An 11952-nucleotide genomic window follows, 5' to 3' on the forward strand; every position below is an offset into this window, starting at 1 on the left:
TTTCACCTTGCACGGATCTGGCGATACTCTATCTTTCGAGAACATCAAGCCATAGTAAACCACGCGATCTTTGTTAAATTCACATTTCGCTTCGTTGAATGTCACATTCCTTTCGTGACTCTTCTCGAGGAGCGCTTTCAGGTTTGCATCGTGTTCTTTTGTGTCACGCCCATGTACAATGATGTCATCACTAATGTTAAAGACTCCAGAGAGGAGAATTGATCTTTCCGATTAGAGTTGTTCATTTACCCCTCTGAATTTTATACAACACTGCTTTTTTACTGCAATATTGTACAAAAATTAAGCAGTAGACACATGCAGTCATAGACTGCCTTTTATTCCATTCGGTTTCATAATTATTACACGTTTTGCGGGACTTTTAGAAGCTTGTTCTTTGACAAATTCAAGACGATTTTCATTTACACTGAATAATGGGCTACCCTTTTTATCAGTACTTTTCATTTTTTTCATTTGTCATCACTTCAGTTATGCATTTCATTGCATTTTGCTTGTTTATTTTCAATTTGCTATAGCCTTCAGAAATGAGAAGCGTGGTTTGTTCTTCTTTTGGCAGGATTTCCTGCAAAAAAGTAATAATAAATGCCATCAGCATCTAGTAAGGCAAAGCAGTTTATCTGGACTCTCCGAGTTACTAATACCGCACGATATCATAATCTGATCAAACCAATAGACTTCTACCTCTGAACGCACAGCATCATAGGATCTATAAAAGCCCCTAATTGCCGGAAGTAATGTTCCGAGCGTTGATTTGTTTTCCTTTATTTTTGTGTCGTTTCAGTTTATAAAGGTAAAGATTTTAGGTTCGTCTCGAAAACTCTGGCTTAGACTTTTGAAGTTAACTTGGCCGCTCATTCTTGCATGCCCCTAGCTATCAACAGTCACTTTTATGTAAGGATAACCCTTTCTTTCTCCCATTAAGTAACATTGTGACGTGGAAACTTCTCGAGAAACATGAGAGCACTGGAATTTTTAAAACAATTTAACATCCATTGATGAGACATTTAGTGGATATCTTATGGGTTGTGTAGTTTCACCTTGGTTTGGATTTGGGCCTTAAGGCTGACCCGTGTCTTGCTAAAACCGCACGACTTCAACACCTGCACAGATTGCGGACCTCTTGGATTTCGTTCTAAGATCCACATACTTCCAGTATGATGGATTAATTTATGAGCAACAAGAGGGAGCAGCCATGGGTAGCCCAGTATCCGCTGTCATAGCTAACCTCTACATGGAGGATTTTGAAGAACAAGCTTTGACGTCTACGCCTTGTATGCCTAAGATTTGGAAACGCTATGTGGATGACACCTTTACCATCTTGAGTCGAGACAAAGTTGACATTTTCTTGCAACACCTCAATAGTCAACAACCAACGATCCGCTTCACTATGAAAACTAAGACCAACAACACCATACCCTTTCTTGACACGTTGGTAACTAGAGATTCGGATGGCTACCTCTCTACCAGTGTTTGCAGAAAGCCTAGACACACTGACCAATACCTAGCGTATGATTCACATCACCCGCAATCTGTAAAACGCGGCATTGTCAAGTGCCTGTATGATAGATCGAAACACCTCGTAACTAAACCATCAGTTATCTCGCAAGAAAAGAAAAACCTCTCATCAGTTCTTGTTTTTAACGGTTATCCGTTTTCGTTTGTGAAAAACATTACGAAAACAAAGAAACAAACAGCCACAAAAGAACCTGCGTCTGAAATTAAATCTACTGCGGTGCTACCATACGTCAAAGGGTTATCAGAGGCTCTTCGCCGTTGCCTACAACAGCAAGGCATACGGACAGTTTTCAGATCTGACACAACACTTAGATCACACCTAGTGCGACCTAAGGACACTGTCGACCCTGCAAAACAAGACGGAGTAGTCTACAAGATTCCCTGTGAGTGTGGCAAGGTCTATATTGGAGAGACGGGAAGATCTATGCATGAAAGGATTAAGGAACACGATAGAGACATACGGCTTGTTCGAACCCAATCCTCCGCCGTTTCAGAACACAGCAATGCGACGGGCCACTATCCGCTCTGGGATGAGGTTAAGTTTATTGACCGAGACCCACATTGGTACACCCGTAGGGTTAAAGAGGCTATTCACATTAGACTTCACCCTGACAACATCAATAGGGATAATGGAATTGAAATTCCGGAAGCGTGGATGCCCACGATCAAACAACACAGCAGCCGATCGGTACCAAGGCGGACAGCCGAGTGAACAATTTCTAGTCTGAACGACGAGGATCGAAATCCTCCAATCAACAACAGCCTAAGAGAAGATCGAAACGCACCAATCAACACAAACCAAGGTGCCACTTATACTGTCACGCATACAGTCGACACCATCGCCTGATGAAGACCAGCAGTATAGCGGTCGAAACGTCGCGATCCACATCTTTGTGACTCAATCGTGAGACAAACGATTAACTCATCTATCGTTTTAAACCACGATGACAAACACCTTTCGATATAATAATAATAATAATAATAATAATAATAATAATAATAATCCGGCATTAAATGAGACTTTTTTTTAAGAGAGCCGCACATTGAAACTCCAGGGCATTTACAAAATGTTACAAAACTACTTCAATCATGACTGTTAATACTCTTGGTGTTAGAGAAGAATTTCTTGTAGAACAAAAGGTAGTTTAATTTCACCACTTCGTTGACCAGAACTTAAGTCTTTTGGGACAAATCAACTCCATATCTCCAAGAGTATCAAATATTGACAATGAAGCTTTGGGGTGAAGTAGTACATCCGAAGATGTTTCCTTTGAGGTTCGTTTGGGATTTGAGAACATTATATGATGTGGTAATTACGTCATGATTGCGAAACGACGGCCATCTTGGATTTCTGGATTTCCTCTAAACTTTAGCAATAACGACAAATGACTTATAAATAATTAAGGCCCAAATCCAAGGCCTCTTCTTGTGTTGCTTCCTGTTAATAACATTTATAAACAGCTTTAAGGCATCAGGAGAAGACAACTCCACTGCAGACGCACGGAAGGCCAAATGACCAATATTTCTGATTGATATCTTACACATTACCCCTTAACGCCCACAAATATTGACGCGCGGTATTACGAGAACGCTCATGCGCAAGCCTGTAACCGGCACAGTGGCAACCGAAGTAGTTGCAAACTACCTTGGAAAAAGGATTCCAATTTTGAAAGATTTTCAAAGCGCGTAGAATTTACTTAATTCGATGGAAAAGATTTTTCAAAAACTGGGGGTTTGAACAGATTTTACACACGTAAAGAAACCAATTTTTTCAGGTTTCCATCACCTGGAGCACGTAACTCCTGCAGATTCGTGTAACGGCGTTTTCAGAGACCTATTAATTTGCAGATTGAAGCTCCAACAAATTGTCTCATACTTGACTCTTAGTTGCCTGCGTCGCAGACGGACTTTAACCCCCAGTAATAACCGGTTATTACCGGGAGTTATTGTCTTTCTGCGACATGGCTTACGCCTTGCCAGCCTGTCTCAAGCTCTACACAATTCCTATGTGAACCAGAATGAAATTTTTTTGCAGAAGTAGTTTTCCTTCACGTATCTAAAAAAAGATGAAACGCGCCCTATCAAATCTAACCTGACCTGTGAAACTAAAAATATAATCTACATGATCCAATGTAACCGCTGTAATTTACAATACATAGAAGAGACTAAAGGACGCTTAAAAGACCGCTTTAATGAACACCTCCGCACCATAGATAACCCTAACACTAAATCTAAACCCACCACAGCCGCAGAACACTTCCTCACCGCTCCTAACCACACCGCTAACGACATGCAATTAATCCCCATAGAAAAAGTCTACTCTAACCGAGACTCAATCCGTAAGGCCAGGAAAGCCTTTTTAATCTCAAAATGCAGAACACGTTTTCCACATGGCCTTAATATTCGCGAAGAAATGTACTAGCTTTTTTCCTTTTATTATTTTTTTATTTTTTGTTATTATTATTTCATTTGCTTCATATTTTATACTGTCAATCAATTTAGTTTAATGTAGTTCCGCTATTGCGCAAATATTTGTCAGCTATATAAGCGTATGTCTCAATGTAAATTTTCATTATACCTGAAGAAGGCTGGTTTGGCCAGCCGAAATATAGTTACCTTTAAACCGCAATTCTACGTTGTATCGGTCTCTGCTTTTTTTATCATTTTTATTTGTTAGGCCGATCAGATCAACAATTGATCCAACGTATACCAGCAGGATTACCGTCCACGGTTGTTGCTTGGACTTGACTAAAAAAAGGGTACGCATTGCGTACATGTGGGTAGTGCTGTATGCACGCGCTGCGGACCTGTTTGTGGGGTGTTTACATGTGAAAACTCGCCCCGGTGCGAGTTTGATACCGGTATGACCTTTTGATTTCATTCCGTGTTTACATGAATGGACACTTCATTTTGACCGACGTGATTGTGACGCCCAGGTGACGCCATATTGTATTGGATGTCGAAGACTGCGCATGTGCTAACCGTACCAGACTCCCAGGAGAGTGATTTCATGATGGAGCGAACAGCCGTACCGCGTTTATATGACATCGGAGTGAGTTTTCGTACCGGAATGAAAATCTCGCCCCGGTACAGTTACCGGGGTGAACTCGCACCGGTATGGCTCGCTCCGGTATGAGATTTTGTGCTGGTATCATGTAAACGAATACAGAGCCACAAGAGGGAACTGGAGTGAACTTGCACCGGAATGAAAGTCGCGCCGGTATCATGTAAACACCCCCTCACTCACAAACTCACTCACTTACTCACGCACTAAGAGTGAGTAAAATTGAAATTGGAGCCAAGGAGCTGAACCCTCAATAATATTACATGTCTTTCGAAAAGGCAAATTTTGGGTACAAAAACACAATTTTACACCTAACCCTTAAACCCCGCCCCCGCCTCCTACTCCCCGCTATTCTTCTCCTGCTACTGTGCTTCTGTGCGATGTTTTTTTTTTTTTTTGATTTGGCTTTATTAGTATTACTCGTTTTGCGGGAGCTTAAGAAACTTGTGCTTTTACGAAGTCAATACGATTTTCATTCACACTGAATACGTGTTCATTTATAATGCACTTTATTTTTAATCAGCACTTTTCATTTATTAGCATTTGCCATTACTCCAGTTATGCATTACATTTATCTTTGCTTGATTATTTTAAACATGCTGTTGCCGTCACAAATGAGAATCGTGGTTTTCTCTTCTTTTGCGAGGATTTCCTGAAAAAAAAAAAATCGATAACTGCCATCAGCATCACTTTTTGTAAAGCATTTTATCTGGACTTTCCGAGATTACTTAGATGATCAAACCACTGGACTTCTACCTCTGAACGCGCAGAATCATGGAATCTATACCGAGCGTCTTTTTAATGCGAAAGGTTTTCATTTGATGATAAGATTGGAAACGAAATTCGTCTCTTTTTATTCGTGTGTCGCTTCGGTTTAGAAATGTTAAGATTCGTCTCTGGAAACGAGATTTGCCATCCTTCACATGTGGTTATCGGTTCACTTTAGAAACCTTAAGATTTTAAGGTTCGTCTTTAGCTTAAACTTTGTAGGTTACTTCAACCGCTCATTCTTGCCTCTAGCTAACAACAGTCGCTTTTATGTAAGGATAGTCCGTTCTTTTTCCCTTTAAATGGAAGCTTCTCGGAAAACAACTGCAGCGTTTTAATATTGAATCCAATTTCTATACCTCATTCCATCCATTCATAAGATTTTTTGTGTATTAAATAAGGGTTGCATAGTTTCACCTTGGATTCTACTTTAAAAAATTTTCATGATGACGTTGTGCCTGGATTGCTGTTCATAAAGTTTTTTTGTTCAGAATCTTCTTCAGCTGAACTTAGAAGCATTTCAAAATCGAATAGATTTTTAGATATGAGCTGTAAGATATTTAGTGATATATTGCCATTGCAGTCAATCTACTTCACGCGTGACCATTATTTCCGAGAATGAAATGAACATTCGAATTTCTCTTTGTAATGTCCTACATTAGAATGGAATTGAAACGTTTCTCTGGAAATCTTACCGAAAAAGACGCATTAACTGCAAAAATCAAACACAAAAAAAAAAATAAAAAATGAAAAACCAAAAAAAAATTAAACTACTGGGTTACAATAGCTATTTTTGAAATACTTGATGCTCTAATGTAAAGAAAAAATTCAGAACTTCATACCATGAATAAACTAGAGAAATGTATACGAAACTCTGAAATCTCGCCGGCCATGTTCAAAACTGACATGCAATATGCGGTGACGTAGATTTACTGTAATTGCTGTCTTGATTTACAACATTAATTACCACATTAGAACAGCTTTAGACCACGAAACATGAATTTCGTGGTCCTAAGTCCTGTTGCTAACTTCGTTTCGTTGATGGCTACTATCTGAGGCAACTGCATTGGTTCATTTTGGTTTTCAATGTCGCCAACTAAATATAGCTCACCAATTTTAAGCAATAAGATTTTCAAAATTATTAAACAGATCAGGGGGAGAATTGGGAGAATTATACCAAGTGCTTACAAGGAAAGATTTGGAGTGAGTTTTCTTTTTTTATTTCCACCATTAAGCATTCTATCAATCGTGAGATCCTCGCGCGCGGTGTAATTAAGATTATTACGAAGTAAAAACAAACCCTGCTTCTCCTTCCACCGTTAACTTGTCCATCTTTTTGAACGACTTTAAAACACGAAACATTAATTTCTGGGTCTTGAGTCGTGTTGCCTAATTTCGCTTCGCTGATGGCGAGGACATCAGTTTTCGAGACTCTCACAAAAACTCTATAAGTTGGTCAAATTACAGTTAAATTTAGCGGAAAAACTAACGCGGAGAGATTTCGACGTTTCGATGACATCCTGTCATTATTATCAAGAAAATGAAGAAAATTTATACGTATCTTATACGTAAATTGCAGTTAGCTTGTTATTATTTAGAGATGCAATAGCTGAACCGCGCGCAAGGTAACTGGACCTACCATTATTACGAAACTTACGAACTATCCAATCACCAACAGCAATTATCCATGTAGTCCTCACGAGCGTCCTCAGCCTGCAATAATTAGAGTAGATACCTGATTAAGTGCATTCACACAATATACAGGTTGCGTCTTGAGATGTTACCTAAAGTTAAAAAGACTATCCCCCCCCCCCCCTCCCCCCTTCCCCTCCTCCTCCTCCTCTAACAGTCTATAGTTGTAAAAACGAGGGGTGAACAAGAGATCAAGTGACTGGAGAGCATTGAATTCGCCGGCTATGTCAAAGAACAAGGCCTTGCCTCTCTGTGAAACGCTGCTTGTCTTTGTTTGACCGGAATACATTTAAAAGTCGCACGTAAACAGATGTTCTCAATACCTTCAACAACAGGTGAAGTTCTGATAGAGGTAAAGGTAACAGGTAAAGTTCTGATAGAATTATTTGCAGATGATTCATGCCAGGGATGGGGATGGCCAGTGGGAGGTTGAGTAGTAGAAAAGAATAGCTAAGATTTGGGGCCCAAGGTTTGGTAGCCTGCATCGGTAGCGGAATGTTAGGCAGCCGTGAGGGGCTTGGGGAAAGGCTTAGACCGCCCCTTGCTACTCACGGCGGCTCTGCTGTCATAACTTAAAATCAGTTGATTATATATTTAACCACCCGATTCGACTTTTTCACTGAACCAGCAGTCGAACTTTGGATTAAATAAGTCGTTAACCTTTTGTTGTAATTCTATCGCTTTGGACCGTACAAAACTAACTATATAGCGCTAAACGGGAACAATCTCCAACGCCGCTAATTCGAGGGATAGAAATCTTTTACATCAGAGACAAGCTGTTTGCCAGGTTAAATTATCTTTGAAAAATCCGTTATTGAGCCTCCCGAAATTATTTGCCAGCCGTTTCTATGTCAAGAACTGACTAAGGACCGTATTGTAGTCAAGCCTGTAGGCAGGTTTTTTTGCGGGAGGGTGCGATCCAAAGAGGAGAAGGACCAAAGGAGCGCCGGAGGAGCTAGCGTTTAGGGGTGTCCAGGAGCATGCTCCCACGTGAAATTTTGAAAATTAGGTTGTCTGAGACTGCATTTCGTGCGTTTTGAAGGCAGTGTGATATGAAAACAGGCAGCCAAAAGAGAACTTAAAAACGTGGATATTACTCAAACTTTTAAACCTCAAAATTAAATTTTGTTTTTGGCGCAGAGACTACTTTTCGTATGTATTTTACAGTTTTAGAGAATAACGTCACTATTTAAAAAGAACAAAAATACAAATAAAGTTGAAAATCCGTATTATTCACTGGGTTTGCTGCAGCTAACCATGGTGATCAGCGGTGCTGATAATCATGATCTTTCAGTTGTTAGATGAAGATACATTAATATATGACGGTGTATTACACAGCAACGACCGTACGTGTGAACTTCACAGTTTAACACTTGAAACGCACACGTTTGACATCACTTCCAAACATGTTTTGTGCGCCAGTGTGTTCGCAGGTAGATGCAATCGACGGTTTATATATTTTTTGCTTATTTACTTCCTTTTTACTGTACCAACAGTGAATCAGAACAGAACTAGAACTATACTATCTATATTTTTATCAATTCACTTTTTTTTAAATCGTTCGTCAAGAAAAAAGTGGACCTCCGCAGCCTATGGAGGAGGGGGGGGGGGGGGGGGATGATTTAGGCACGAACGGCTCGCTGCAAGCGGTATTCCTCGTCACATATGGATTAGGAAAAGGGTTAGGATTTTCTATAAAGATAAAAAGGTTTGATTATACACTTTGAAGTAAAGGATTAGTTTAGCGATAGACAAGGTCCAAAACTGCGGGAGATCAACCTGACATGGCAGCCTATATGCAAGAACCTCGGAGGATCTGTGGCGATCGAGTTGCATGTCACATGCTTTGGCCTGGTGCTGAAAGGCACGTAGTTACGGTGAGTTATCAGTCAGCCTATTTTAACTTTTTTTTAAAAAAACTTAAATTGAAAGTGGCGTTATTCCAAACTGAACCTAAGCACAGATCAGTGAGGCATCAAGGCGTGGTGAATACTTTACAAATCAGCAAGCATTTGTTTCACTAGTTAGTGTAGGCTCTTGCTGATTATTAAGAGATTGGCTTTGGTGCAATGTAATGTTCAAGGCTTAAGATTAAAATATATGTTGGTACGTACCACAACTCCTGTCGACAGCTCCGCGCTTTCCCTTAATTCTTCAGTATCGCATCCTTCATTACAGCATTCCTCATGCACGCTTTGTGGGAATGTGTATTCCTCATTAACATGTTCTTGAAATTCAGCGCACATGGTTTGCCTTTTGTGCAACAGGAAGTGCTTGGCATCATTGTTGCCCAGTAGGTGGGCCGCTGCGCCTGTTAAGACATACATGATAATTAATGAACTACACATAAGCAGTAAAATTTTTTCCACACTTTTCTGTTCTTTTCTAAGCAGAAAACTTTACTCATATTCTCGGCAACATACTTTCCCACGCAGATCCATTTGATTTTTGATGGAAATAGTTGCGCATTTTCCATGTGTATGGCAAACACACCCTGATTCCTGAAATGTAGTCATTTCTCACCTGATCAGGCTTATTTTCAGCAAAGTAAAAGCTTGACAAGGTTTTTTTTTCGCTGAATCACACTTCTTTCACCATATTTTGTAATCACGTAAACTAGAAAGAGACACCATAAAACCGCTCATCAGCCCACCACATTTACAGAAGCAGGTCTGAAATTGAAAACTATGCTTTAAATTTATTTGATTCAGTGTACTGTCTTACTTTCCATAAAAATTTCTTTGCTAACCTTTTCCCTTCTCCATGGCCCAGCAACTGTCAAATACCGCAAAAATCACCAGAATTAAGATCACCATCTTCAGTTTGGATTCCATCAGTCCTAAAAGAAATATGAAAGGGAGCCTGTAAATAATATTTTGATCAGTTGTGAACAGAGAATAACTTTATAATTCACAAAACAAGCTATTTTAAAATGAGTTTCATAAGCTTATGAAACGAGGTTGTCAAAGGTCCTTTAATAAATGTAAACCTTCATCACTGCTTTCTGGGAACTTTAAAAAGATTAAGTAGGAAAGATAAGACTGAGTCTGAATGTTGGAAAACACAACTGAGTCATAAACCAAACTTGCTAAATGCCTGTTCCGCTGAGTATCAATAAAGTTTTTACTTGTAAATTAATGTTCCCATGATACCCCGCGCGTCTCAATCCATCCTCGTATCCAATCTTCTCACCCCACAAAACACGTAAATAGCGACTGGGTACGCGTCTGACAGAAAATTAAAGAAATTTTGCGCGCGTGCGACCATCGCTTAGAATACTCCTTTTCAGAAATGAACAACTTACGTTGTTGTCTTTTGTCTTTTCGACAAAACTATTCTTTAAAACAACACACTCTGATAGTCGAAAATTATGGTAATGTTCATACAATTTATTGGTGAGCAATGGAATAAAATTGGATGTTTTGTGTGTCAAGATAATGCCAAATCACTGTTTTTAATTTCTACACTTTTCTAAAGGGTTGAGTTAAGGCTATGTGTATTTGATGTTTCGTGACTGTATTTCTGGGAGACTGGGTCTTTATTAATGCTTTCAAATCAGTATTTTAAAGTTTAATAATGCTTTATGATATATCGCATCTAATCTTTTTGGTGAGTTCAAAGTAGGAATAAATTTAAAATTGAATCGTTTGCCGAAAAATATGTCCACGAGAGGAAAACTTCCCTTCGATGTGACAAATGACCCCGCTTTGTGAAAAGGCTGTTAAATCCAATTAAACAAGTTAACAGCATCAGTTTTAAAAGCGGTGGAAAAACTATAATTCCATGGATTTAACTGTGCGCAATAATTAATGTCCGGTTTTCCTCACAATACAACTTGATAGCTATCAATGGATACACCTTTAAAAAAAATAAAATAAATGGTTTCTTGGATTTTTTTTGAAGTGTTCTCATAGGTGCAGCATATCTGCTTATTTAGAGAAGAAACTGCGGTAGATATCTCTACAACCTTGAAACCTAAACCGCGAGAATGCTCAATTGGCTTTTCCTCCTCGTACCACTCATGACGCATTGATATTCTTTCAAGCATAAAGGGGATTTTTTGCAGCAAAGGACAACGAAAGTGCTTACAGTCGGTTTAATCATGACAAATCGCCTCCCTCAGTTTAGTGTTAAGCTATACCAATTTTTCAAACGGCAAACTTTTTGTCTCTTGTTAACAACCAAAGCTCTTTGATGCTACCACCGAGGTCAGGAGTTTCCAAGAAGCGAAACTTGTTATATCACTTGTGCTGCATTTATTCTAGATACCCCAATATCTGATAAGACGAATGGAAATTTCTTCCGCAATTCTTTTCTTTTTTTCATCAAATGTAGGCAAGATCGCAAGAATGCTTTGTTAAGCGTTCTTACTTCTCTAGTTTTGTGTTGCCTTGGAGGTTTCATAGTTTATTAGTCAAATTTTATCGCAGTAAAACAGCATTTAAGTCACAAAATGTGTGAGACGCTCACAGATAGCGATTGCTCTTAAGCTCGAACGTCGTTGGCTGAGTAAAGGAAGCCCTCGGTTGCAAAGTAGGTCGCAAGATGGATGATAATTTAACGAGTTTTTATTTCAGCCCTTATTCAAACTTTCCTCCCAGATAGTAATGTCCAAGGAACGACTTAAAACGCACGCTAGCAATGAGAAATAAATACAACGCGACTCTTGAAACCCATGTTTCACTTAATAAGTTAAAGTACGTTGAAGTGCTTATCTAACTTGCATCAAAAAAATACTCACGTGAAAAAGACTACCTTCTTTAATCCGTTCTCTTTCCGGATTAGACAAAATAAATTGCAATACTGCTCGATTGTTAGACAGTATTTCTTCGTAGTAACTTACCTTCTTGTCCATCATTTCTCTTCAAGGTATTCGTGATCAATGGTATAATTTC

General features: G+C 39.2%; 2 protein-coding genes across 2 annotated transcripts in view; both read right to left on the minus strand.

Moving 5' to 3' along the window:
- LOC146452198 (uncharacterized) overlaps positions 1 to 9800 on the minus strand; it is a 26354-nt gene extending 16554 nt beyond the window's left edge. Inside the window, exon 1 of the mRNA XM_085098116.1 lies at positions 9404 to 9800. The gene's annotated coding sequence lies outside the window, so the exon portion shown is untranslated. The remainder of the gene's footprint in view (positions 1 to 9403) is intronic.
- On the minus strand, positions 5090 to 11936 carry LOC146452199 (uncharacterized). Its single transcript, XM_085098117.1, has 5 exons — positions 11901 to 11936; positions 9807 to 9896; positions 9172 to 9368; positions 7023 to 7078; positions 5090 to 5249 (listed from the first exon to the last, which is right to left on the minus strand). The coding sequence occupies exons 2-4, from the start codon at positions 9889 to 9891 to the stop codon at positions 7034 to 7036; spliced, it is 327 nt and encodes a 108-aa protein (XP_084954243.1). The 5' UTR covers positions 9892 to 9896; positions 11901 to 11936; the 3' UTR covers positions 5090 to 5249; positions 7023 to 7033.
- Between the last annotated feature and the right edge of the window lie 16 nt (positions 11937 to 11952).

This window comes from Pavona decussata, unplaced genomic scaffold (genome assembly GCF_977016875.1).
Source record: "Pavona decussata unplaced genomic scaffold, jaPavDecu1.1 SCAFFOLD_376, whole genome shotgun sequence".
NCBI lineage: Eukaryota > Metazoa > Cnidaria > Anthozoa > Scleractinia > Agariciidae > Pavona > Pavona decussata.

Excerpts from the sequence above, each read along its gene's own strand:
- LOC146452199 (XM_085098117.1), bottom strand. The coding sequence starts at position 9,891 with ATGGAATCCAAACTGAAGATGGTGATCTTAATTCTGGTGATTTTTGCG. Across the intron at positions 9,369-9,806 it reads GGCCATGGAGAAGGGAAAAG|GCGCAGCGGCCCACCTACTG; the intron begins GTTAGCAAAGAA and ends ATGTCTTAACAG. Across the intron at positions 7,079-9,171 it reads AGCTGTCGACAGGAGTTGTG|GCTGAGGACGCTCGTGAGGA; the intron begins GTACGTACCAAC and ends TAATTATTGCAG.